At 36.5% G+C, this 12269-nt stretch overlaps 1 protein-coding gene across 3 annotated transcripts in view; it reads left to right on the plus strand.

Annotated features, from left to right (window-relative positions):
- chd2 (chromodomain helicase DNA binding protein 2) overlaps positions 1-12269 on the plus strand; it is a 101950-nt gene that overhangs the window by 18056 nt on the left and 71625 nt on the right. For all 3 annotated transcript variants that reach the window (XM_047822305.1, XM_047822303.1, XM_047822304.1), the window contains exons 2-3: positions 9654-9885; positions 10558-10644. In XM_047822305.1, coding sequence (XP_047678261.1) covers positions 9654-9885; positions 10558-10644 — 319 coding nt within the window. The remainder of the gene's footprint in view (positions 1-9653; positions 9886-10557; positions 10645-12269) is intronic.

Genomic DNA, 12269 nt, shown 5'->3' on the forward strand with positions numbered 1-12269 from the left:
CCTATGGATGCAGTCCTCCAAGCTCATGGACAATACTAATTATTTTTCCACTGCACCATGACTATGTTCAGTACTGTACATTATTTCTGTTAAGTGACTAGACTTTTGTCTAAGCAAAGTCTGATCTTTCTGTCCTAATTAAATAATTAAAAATCAAGGCATGATAAGATTTTATTTTGGTAAAATAAGTGTAATCTAGAGGCCTTCACCTTTCATATAAGCCACTTCTTATTCCCAATGATCAACTAGAAGTCAAGTTATTATTTGTTGTTCCTTCAACTTGGATAGGCGACAAGACTTTTGTCAGGGAGTGTATATTGACTTGATATATCTGGGTTTTTTTTAAATAATATAGGACAGTTATGACCTATTTGACATCTCATTGACTGAAATCAGATGGACTCTAATTTGACCTTGATATTACATACTAAACCTAGAGGCTCACATTTTACGGAATAAAAAATGACCAAGTATAGTATATTTGTCTGATTTCTTTGATTGGGTTCACTTTTTCATAAGTCCCAAAAGCAGAAAATCATCAAGCTAATTTAAATATTAGTCAAAGATAAAACAAGTAAACAGAACATGCAGTTTTTAAATGAAGGGTTTTATTATTATTGTTGTTGTTTTGGAAAACAAAATCCAAACCTACACAGCCCTGTGTGATAAAAGTGCTTGGCAACTAAACCTAACTGTTTGGGCCACCCTGTATCAAGCTGTATCAAGCCTGTTACAGCTCTTTTTGGTCCACTCATCTTTGCAGAATTGTAAATCAGCCACACTGGAGGGTTTTTTCGAGTCACAGCATCTCAATAGGATTCAGGTCAGGACTTTGACTAGGCCATTCCAAAGTCTTCATTTTGTTTTGTTTTTCAGCCATTCAGAGGTGGACTTGCTGATGTGTTTTGGATCATTTTCACACTTTTTCACACAGGGCCATGTGGATTTGGATTTTGTGATCTTGCATACTTAATAATAATAATAATAATAATAATAATAATAATATTCTGCTTGGGCTTCTGCTTGGTCGAAATGAAAACCTGCACCCAGGCCGGCCCTTTGCGGATAAGATTGGAGACCCCTGAGGCTTAAAAAAACTACACTGAGCCGTCAAACGAAAATCATGAAAATAGGGGGCGATCCCACAATATACATATCAAAAAAAAAATATCAAAAGATATGTAAACTCAACATGCAGTTTTTAATGAAAGTTTTTATTAAGGGAAACCTTAATAAAAACTTTCATTAAAAACTGCATGTTGTGTTTACATATCTTTTGATATTTTTTTTTATTTGTCTGATGATCTGAAACATTGAAGTGTGTGTGTGTGTGTGTGTGTGTGTGTGTGTGTGTGTGTGTGTGTGTGTGTGTAAACATTTTAAATTTTAAATATTTGCCTGTAGCCAGAGGCAGATTGTTTTTCATTGGGTTGGAGAGTGGTACAATAACGACTGTCTACATCAGGGGTCTCCAATCTTATCCGCAAAGGGCCGGCCTGGGTGCAGGTTTTCATTTCGACCAAGCAGAAGCCACACCTGATTCCACCTGTTTAACCAGCTGTTCTTGGCTTTTAGTAGACTCTGATGTGGCTTCTGCTTGGTTGGAATGAAAACCTGCACCCACACCGGCCCTTTCCGGATAAGATTGGAGACCCCTTTCTTCAACTGAATAACGACCCCAAATATACAATGTCATTAAGAGCTATCTTTAGTGTAGAGAGAAAAAAGGAGCCACAAGAAATGGTGGTTTGGTCTCCAAAGAGCCCTGCTCTTAATATCATTGAATCTGTTAGGGATTACATGAAGCAATACTCGTAGCTTTTGCTCTGTGGGGGTCAATTTCAAGCTTGTTGGTGTGTATGGGTTTCTGTGTCAACGTGACTGTCATTTTTTGAGTAGCAGATAAAAGCAAAATTTTTCAAGAGCTTAACTTGTAGTTAATGTGCTTGCAAAGCATATTCTTATTCTCTTGCATACTTATTATTAATGTGCTTGCTAAAGCACATTCTTATTCTCTTGCATACTTATTACTATTATTATTATTCTTCCGGACACTTTTCGGTGCGTAACTTGTCCCGCAGCTTTTGTCCTAGACCCATAAATGAGGTGTCAAATCGACCAGCTCATTGAGGAGAGGTGTGCTATCCATTTTGTAAGCGATCAGAATTCCCAGTATGGAAGTTCAAAGGGGTGTTTTTTCCCCATAGACTTGAATGGGGAATCTCTCTGTAGATGTGCTAACATCCAAAAGAGGGCAGCAGACACCAGTGAATCTGTGTAAAGGTCTTTATTAAAGCTTGTTGCTATATTTCACAGTGAGCTTCAGTTTCATTTCACATATATATATATATATATATATATATATATATATATATATATATATATATATATATATATTTATATATATATATATAGTGGGATTGCCCCCTATTTTCATGATTTTCGTTTGATTCGTTAGGCCCTGGACTACAAATCTGACGGCTCAGTGTAGTTTTTTAACCCTCCTAGGACAAGTGAGAGCCAAAAACAAAGGACAGAAGTGCTGTGTGTTTCGGTCAGAAACGCATTTTGGATTAAAGCGTTTTGGATTAAAAGGCTTACATATTCCAGTTCCTTAGACTCTTGGGGATTTTTTACAAGCATTTGTTTTGGAAAATATTACCTCAGTGAAGAAAGGTAAGCGCCGCCTATTTCCGGTGACTATCAACTTGGATTAAATTAGTATGATGGCTATAAATCATATTATGCTTTGTGTGTGGGCTTAATAAAATCCCGAGAGTCTAAGCTTTCAAACACTATAACATTTAACCATGTATTTAGAGGTTTAATGCTTAAAACTAGTGGTGGCGTGCTGTGGACAGTACGGCGGTCACATGTGTTGTTGTTTCTGCCATTTGTATAACTTTTTGTTGTTTTCAACTATCAGTGTAGTTTTAATAATTTTTTATTTCACTTTAAACTAATGTCCTTTTAAGAACAGCAACGGCTCTTTTAAGAGCCACCCATTAATTCAAATTAAGATAAGAATGACTTTAATATAATAAAGCTTGGGTACTGTTAGACATGCCATTCTTCACATTAGTGAATTAATACATAAAACTGCAAAGGCTTTCTCGTCTTCCTGAATGGAATAGGGGATAGTGATTCTGTTTAGCATGCAAGAGTTTCGTGGTTCGAATCCACCCTTGGACAGTTTTTTTTTTTTCTAAAACTTTATAATAAAGGTTCATTAGTTGACATTAGTTACCACATTACTTAACATGAACTAATAATGAACTGCACTTCTACAGCATTTATTCATTTTGTTCATGTTAATTTCAACATTTACTAATACATTATTAACACCATGTTAACATTACTTAATATACTGTGAACTAACATGAACAAAGAATAAACTTTATTTTAACAAAGATTACTAAATACAATAATTTATTGCTCATGGTTAGTAAATGTTAGTTAATACATTACATTTGAACTAATGATCCTTATTGTAACGTGATTATATTTTTTCCCAGTAAAATCACTGATTGATGCTTTAGTTCAAGATCTTCATGGTGCTTTTTTCAGGAAAAGATAAATGGATTTTCAGGTGTGCTCTTTTGTTGCAGGTGAGAAACTAGTCTGCAAATATAACCATAGTAACTGTGCAGCCATACCCTAGCAACCATTTAGTGCACCTTACGAACCATATTGCAATATAAAGGAGCCATATCTCGGTTACACAACATAAAACACTTAGCACGATGAAGGGAACTGACGTCACGTGTAGCCCCGCCCCCAAAATAAGCAAAATCAAAAATTTAGCACAACATGGACATGTCATATATCAAAACACTCAGCACAATGAGGGGAACTGACGTCACGTGCAAGCACATTCACATTTTCTTTAGGAAACCGTTCTAGTTACCTCTGCTCTTTTTAGCTGGCCGATGAAGGATTAGTGCTCATGGATTGTTTATTATTTTGAGATGAGAAGTGGTTAAGATGTTTAAGATTGGGTTATTGATTTATAAATTTGTGAATTTAAGCTGCATTTATTGGAACCTTGAGCAAGGTCTCTGATTCTCAACTGCTAGGGTATTTTCTGGCTCAAGTCACTTTTTAAAATTCTGCATTAAAATAACACCATAAACCACAGAATTAATTTTTAACCATATTATATTTTTATCCCATGTTATATACTCCAGACCTGCCAACCTTGGAAACATTTTTTGAGTAGCAACTTACTGCAGCGTGAGGTCAGGCACATTTGCTGGACAGTGTTGAAGTTCACATGCTCACTCCTCACAACTTTTTACTTAGCACATAGTTCTCACTCACCACCATATCTAGTTATTCAACATACAAGTAGACCATGAAGAACTCTTATCCTGATAGTTTGTCAAGAACTTCTGAGGGGTATATACTCGCTTCTTTTTAGATTTGCTTCCCTCTCCCTCTCTGTCAGTATCCTCATCTGACATCATGTGTATTACTAACTGCAAGCCACATACAACAGACACTCACATCGTCATCCTATGTGCATGATCGTTTGTGTATAATATCTGCATACTATTTTAACAACTCTATGTATTGCCATAAATTATATCTAATGAACTAAACAGTAACTTCATATCTGACAACACATACATGTGATAATGTTCTCAGCAATAATGCAAGACTCTAGACTTCACTATGGTTTTGACTGGCTGATCATAATAATACCTGCCTCATCATTTCTACTTTCTGCTTCTATTTCCCTGCTTTTCACAAAAAAATCTGATGTCCATCAGATGTGATCTACACTGTAAAATGTAATAAGTTGAGTTAACTTAGTGAGGAAACCGATTGCCTTAAATTTATAAGTAAAGTAATGTATTACTTCTAAGTTGGTAAAATTAAATAGTATTTGTAGACTAAACTTAATTGCCAAGTACAATTAAGTACTGGTGACTAAAATAATTTTATTATAATAATTCAACCCTACAATAAAACATTTGTGTTACTACAAACACAAATGATTAAAACACATTTTTGTTGTGGGTATAAGGATTTGTCACCCATCAACCTGGATACAACACCCAAAAATGCAAATACAGACCTACAGTCTTGTTTCTGCCGTTACAAACGTATGAAAAACAGAAAAAACAAGTTGTTACTGCAGTTTTGGTTTTTGTATCCAGGCTGACGGTTTACTAAATAAAACTCAAATTACGGAGGAATTACAGCATTTTTTGCTTTTTCTAGGGTTTGTATCCAGAATGACAGAATTATACACCCAAAGTGTAACAGACCTACAACAACAGTCTTGTTTCAGCCATCAGGTCAAATCTGATTAAAACAACAGATTTTTTTTCTTTTAGTTGTGGGCATAGGGATTTGTTTTAATCGGTTACCCATCAACCTGGATACAACACTCAAAATGCAACAATAGAAACAAGACTAAATCTTTGTTATTACTAACACATCTTGACTAAAGGTTTTGGTTTTGCATCCAGGTTGGTAGGTATCTGATTAAAACTGCCAAGAAATTTAACAGACCTACTGCAACACGGTCTTGTTTCTGCCATCAGAAATACAAAGAACAAATCTTGACAAATTACAGTTGACCAACTACAGTTTTGCTTTTCTAGGATTTATACCCAAAGTTAATGTATGACAAAAAAAAAGACATACAGTAACAAATCCTTATTTCTGCAAACAGTAAACATTTTAAATAAAACAGATTTTTTTAATCAGTCACCCATCAACCTGGAATAAACACCCAAGGTGCAACATCAGACCAACAATAACATGGTCTTTTTCTGCCATCAGAAACAAAAACAGATTCATTTTTTTTTAAGTTGCCGGTTTTTAGATTTTTAATCAGTCACCCATCAATCTGGATAAAACACCCAAGGTTCAACAATAGACCCAATACAGTCTTTTCTGCTATTAAAACCATATTGAACAAATTCTTGACTACAAAACTTTTAGTTGAATCAGTTTTGGTTTTGTATCCAGGTTGGCAGGTGACTGATTAAAACTCAAAAAATAAAAAAATGCAACAGACCTACAGTAACATGGTCTTGTTTCTGCCATCAGAAACACAAAAGCACATTAAAACAGTAAGTTTTTTAGTGATTGCAGTTTTGGTTTGAGAGTTTTGTGACCCAGGGAAAGAAAAACCCTTTGAATGAACTCGTGTTTTTAAGCTGTGAAGGGTACTCCATGTTTAAAGCATAGATCAGCCCAAAAACATGACACATGGCATGTGGAACATTCTCAATTGCATCCATTGCTATCACACCCTCCAAGATTATTGCTGTGACCTCCAGTGACCTCCAATGACAAACCTTGTGGAGACATCAGGCTGTCCTCTGGCACCACAGTGAGAATTCCTTTCGATACTTGATGTGCAACAATATCACAGTCCTAAAGAAAGAAAAGCAATATTAAAATACATTCTTGCAAATGCAAAGAAGTGCATGTTCCTTTTAAAAATATAAACTGCTTAAGGTGCTGTTACTAGTTCTTGAAGTAACAATTAAATTTAACAGGGCTTCATTTAACAGGGCTTCAGTGAGAATTGTCTGTGATAATTTGGACCTTTTCAGCAAAAGCATCATTGAAACATTTAATAGCAACGTATTTTTTAGTAAAACGGTTACATCCATCCCATGATCGGTTTGATTTCAAACATTCCTTAAAATGTCTTCCTTTGTGTTCAGAACAAAGAAATTTATACAGGTTTGTAACAAAATGAGATCCTTTCCCTATCCTTTTAATGTTTAAGTTATTATTTACAAATATGTTCTAACAAATAATACATAAAACATCAAGATCAACAGTGAAAACAGATCACTTTAAAGTTGACAAATGGACTTACACTATTGTTCAAAAAAAAAAAAAAAAAAACTTACTGCACTTCATTTGCATTAGATACTCCGAGAGCTTTTTTCCAGCTGTGCCTTTCTTTGATTCGAAAACTTCCAGAAACCGAGAAGTATGTGTATCTAGGGCTGAGAAGAATTCTTGCTTGAGGTTTTTACTTGTGATCCGGTTGAACTCGGCAATAATCTGCAAAAAAGAGGAGAACCAAAGAAACCGCACATTTAGACTTAAAACATTTTTATATGCCCTAGATAAAATGTCTTAATTACCTGACTTTCCCTCACTCTTCAAAAAAAAAAACATTTCTGCAAAAAAAAAAAAATTAACACAGTTTACAAAGCATATGGATTAATGGTAACAAGCAATTTGTAAAAACATTATTTTTAGAATCCACTTTAAAAACTTGCATAAAATATTGTTTTCCTTGCAATACATCTCTTATTTAATATTCTTTTTTTCCCCAACACATCAGGTTGCTGCCCAATGCGGTTACACCCATAGGCGCATTGCCTGGTGCGCAAATGCACAGACAGTTGAACTCAAAGGCAAATCGTATCAGCGTACTTAGATGTCTAAATGTGTATCTGCTACACAAAATGCTTAAAGGTTGGCAGGTCTGATACTCTTTATCTAAAATCTAAATATTATTACAAATCCTATAGCTTTAAATAAGATGACGTAGCAAAAAAGGCTTTGGTTAAAAATACAGAATCCTGTGGTACTGTATTAAGTTTGTGTAATTTTGTATGATAATATCAGAACACAAAAATATTTAAGTTAATACCATTTTAGATAGTGATGCCGTATTGGCTGCACTGAATCTGGTGTTGTATGATGTAGCGATTTTGGCTCGCGAAGCAAGGTAAATATTTATGAGTAATTATAACACGTTATAGTGACTCTAAATATTTTAACCTAAGTTGAAATTAACGGTAATGGAATTAACGTTACACTTATTTGGTCTGTTCGTCTGGCGAACAGGCCATGTAACCTTTATTAATTCTATGAAGGCGGTATCTTCCTGGCCAAGAAAGATTCACTTCCCTTTTACTTTATACCGTAATGTAAATTAAATTAACTTAATAGAGCATGTAGTTCAGACCCGATGTTGCAGGTACCTTAAGTTTGTGAGCGATACTCAGAGACAATCACTTGTGGCACAAAAATATGGCATTTAATGAATGAGACAAACATAACATAAAACTAACTACACAAACAAACAAAAGAAATATGGAAAACGAAGATGAAAATAAAATAACACAAAAGAAATTAAAATTGGGGAAAGGGAGGAAGAGACTGGAAAGAAGAAATTAGGGAAAGGAATGGCAAGCTTAAACTTCAAAATTAATCACACCCTAACTGGGAAATCGTCACCGGAAACTTAAATTCACCTCAAGACACAAAACAAGGTTCATACTTAAAATACGCATCTAAATTGGTTGGCAAAGGAAACGGTTACTTGCATTGGCTTACTGCACAAGAGTCCGGGTGCAACAGAGAAATCTCTGAAAAGTCAGTTAGGGTGGGGTCAGACGTTCTTCCAAGTTCTCCTGAAGATCAGAATAGTTGTCGTTCTTGGAAGTGAAGCTTGCTGGAACTTCTTTGAAGGAATATGGAGTCCTCTCCAAGCTGTTCCGAAAGTCTGACCACGGATTGGTGGTGTTTGTGACAATTTAAAGGTCGCGAACTCCACCCATCTTTGGGGAGATGGCCAATACTACAGCCAAGATTTCGGAGGGAAAACTCCCTTTGTTTCAGGTGTCTGTGGGCGTGGTTTAGCTATCAAACTTTTAGATGACTTTAAAGTTTGATCCAAGGTGTATTAAGATGGTATGGCACCTTTCGTGCTCAAATAAAATACACCATTGTTTGAAAAACGAGTAACCGATAATTTTGTGGTCATTTGGATACTAAACATGAAGGGTAATGACGGTATAAAGGCAGCGGTACATTACATACACAGATCAGTAATCAAAGGGTAACTAATTTTAATACGATATTGTGTTCTTATAAAGGCAAAGAAACAAAATGAAACACAAAACAAAATGCACTTTCATTAGGGAAGTAAAAAGAAAACGATAGCTCTGTATACATTCTGACATCAGACCTTAAAGGGGCATACAGCATTAGAACAGGTATACATTAACATGCCATGATCAGTAATTAGAGTATAACTGATGTTAAATACAATGTTGTTTTCTGACACATTAATAAAATACACCCTTGTCAGGAAAGTAAGGAGCAAATAATTTTAAGACAGGCAAGCCTTAACAGAAGAAACACATTACAACAGGGTTATAAGAATCTTAGAGTATCTTATCTACTTGTTTTATTAGTTAAAGGAATGTCTCATTGTGTTGTGTGTGTGTGTGTGTGTGTGTGTGTGTGTGTGTGTGTGTCCTGGTTGAGGGCCCCTATGAGTTCAATCAGAGAAGCCGCATGGGGTTATCTGGTCTTTGTGTAGGCTTCAGTCATTCTGGAGCCAGTTGTGTGTGTAAAACTGGGTTGCTCATCGGTTGATTGAAGATTAGATGCCGAAGTTTAGGGTGCCTGGGACCTGGAATGTAAATGACTTGTACCAGATGCTACAATGACATTTCATGTTAATGAATACTTGCGTATGTTAATGTTACTTAATACCTAATGTTAGAATGAAACAATACTCATGTTCATAAATACAGATTCATAGCACAGATTACTTCAGTGTCTAGAGATTTGCACAGTATACATATTCTTGCACCCTGACCATGTGAATTATTTTTTGTCATGCTGAATCCTGACTGTGGCCTTTTTTGATGTAGCAACTCTGCATCAGGGGTGTCAAATCATTCAGGCTCAGAGTCGGGCAGCCAGTCTGAGAGTGAGCCAGGCAGCGAACGTGCATGCTCCCAGCATTCCGAGTCGAACAGCACATCTGAGTCTGAGAGCTGCTCTGAATCAGGCAGCGAATCCGCTGGGTCAAAGTCACATCAGACCATTGCAGAGATCAAAGAGAAACGAGTCAAAAAGCGAGATCTGGCCGACGTGAAAAAGGTAAGGGAAGACATCAAAATTGTGGTTTTTTTGTTTTTTTTTTAAAGATGTGTTGCTTAGAGATAATATTGAGACCCTCCCTGCTTCAAGAATATATCAAGACAGAAAGCTTTTTAGTTGATGAATTACAGAAATTCTTGACTCTCTTCTGGACCTATGCATCCATGGACTGCCTGTAGCAGTGATCCAGTATCATCATCAAGTCCAGTGACCATAATGGCAAGCAGTGGTGGCTCTCATAAGATTCTGACCTAATGATCAGAAGATTGTTTAGACCCTGAACACTGCATTACCTAGCAACCAAAATAAGCCCTAAGTCCCTTAACCCTCCCTGCATCAGAGTAACATCTTAACAAGTTGAAATATGAAAACTTTTGAACTGTTTTGTGTGATTTAAAAAAATTGTCTTTCATCTTCTAAGGTAAAGGATATGTGGAAATGTGCTGATGAGAAAAACCTATGCAGTAGTCAGTTGATGGCGAGGGTTTTAGTTATATCAAATTATATTAAATATATTATAAAATTAGGCTTTTACCATAATAAATTAATCCTGGTGTAACAGCATTTGGATGCTTATTTTACTTTGTGCTAGATATCCTATTAAATCTGCAGTAACTGAGTTATAATTATTGTACTGTTTGAAGTCAGTGCTTTTGTTTTGTTATTTGTCAGATGTGGGAGGAACATCCAGATGTTTATGGTGTCAGAAGGTCCAATCGGAGCAGACAGGAGCCTGCTCGTCTAAACATTGGGGTAGAGGTTAGCCATCCACATTTTATGTTCACTATGATCTCTATTTAATGGGTTATTTGAGTATAACCCAGTCCAAAAGCTATAAAATCACAATGGGTCTGCTGGACAAATGCTAATGCAGAATGATTTGTATGTTTTCTTTATACCTGTATTAAATTAAAAACAGAACATGGAATTTAGTGTTTTTCCTTAAACCTATACTCATTTCAAGTCAAGCAATGAAGCTTTAATTGTCATTTCAACCATATATAGCTGATGCAGTACATAGTGAAATGAGACGACATTCCTTCAGGACCATGGTACTACATTAAACAAAAACTGAGCTATATAGAACAACAAAGAGTTAATGACTAAAAGTATGTTAGTCCTGACACAAAGTCCATTGTAAAAAGACAGTGCAAACAAACACTACAAGACAATACACCATAGCATCGACCAGTGTACATACTGAATTTTCTACAGTAGATGTGCAAAAATATAGGAATGTATACTTAACATAATAGCAGCAATTGACTGAATGTGCAAGACAGCATGTGCAAAGATAGCGAAGACGGTGTGCAAAAAAGTATGTAAACGTGGGTGGGTGGAGCTGAAGACATGGATGTATATTGGAAGAGTGTACATGTGTAAATGTGTTGTGCTCATTTCAGTTTAGTTCAGTTCAGTTGTTGAGGAGTGATGGCTTGTGGAAAGAAACTGTTACAAAGATGTGGTTGTGAGGGACTGAATGTGCTTTGTTACCTTTTTCAGATGGCATGAGGGTGAAGTGTGTGAGTGGTGTGTTGGATCATTCACAATGATTTGCAGACTTTGCAGATGCAGCGTGTTTTCAGTGGATAGTGGTCACTCTGTGCTTTTTACATAAGTTAACCACCATCTCTTTAGTTTTATCAACATTCAGAGACAGGTTTTTGGTTCTACACCAGTAAGTTAGCTGTTGCATCTCCCTCTTTATTCTGACTCATCGTTTTTGCTGTTGGGACCCACCACGGTCGGGTCATTGGTGAACTTGATGTGATTTGAACTGTGCATTGCTACACAGTCGTGAGTCAGCAAAGTGAACAGCAGTGGGCTAAGCACACAGCCCTGAGGGGCTTCAGGCCTCAATGTGGTGGTGCTGGAGATGCTGTTCCCGATCCGGACTGATCGATGTCTCTCACTTAGGATGTCCAGCATCCAGTTGCAAAGGGATGTGTTCAGGCCCAACAGGTTCAGCTTTTTGCTCAGATGCTGAGTGATGTTGAATGCTGAACTGAAGTATATGAACAGCATTCCTATGTATGTACTTTATCTTGGTGGTTGAGGGCCCGATGAAGGGTTGTGGCAATGGCATCGTCCATGGAGCAGTTTGCATGATAGGCAGGAGGTAGAAGTAGACCTGTTGCAGTTTAGAATGATGTCTTTCTCTTTTCTGTATGGCCATAAATAGTGGGAACCCTTGTTGGCAAACACAGAGGTCAGGTGTTTCTTGTAGTTGGTCACCAGATTTGTGTACATCTCAGGAGGGCCTTTGGTCTACTTTACAGATACTTTCTAAATCCTAAAGGTTTTGAGGCAGCCTGAGGTCTCAGCTTCTTCTGCAGATTTTAGGATTAAGGTCTAGAGACTGCTTAGGCCACTCCATGATCTTA

The sequence above is a fragment of the Tachysurus fulvidraco genome, chromosome 13, assembly GCF_022655615.1.
Source record: "Tachysurus fulvidraco isolate hzauxx_2018 chromosome 13, HZAU_PFXX_2.0, whole genome shotgun sequence".
Lineage (NCBI taxonomy): Eukaryota > Metazoa > Chordata > Actinopteri > Siluriformes > Bagridae > Tachysurus > Tachysurus fulvidraco.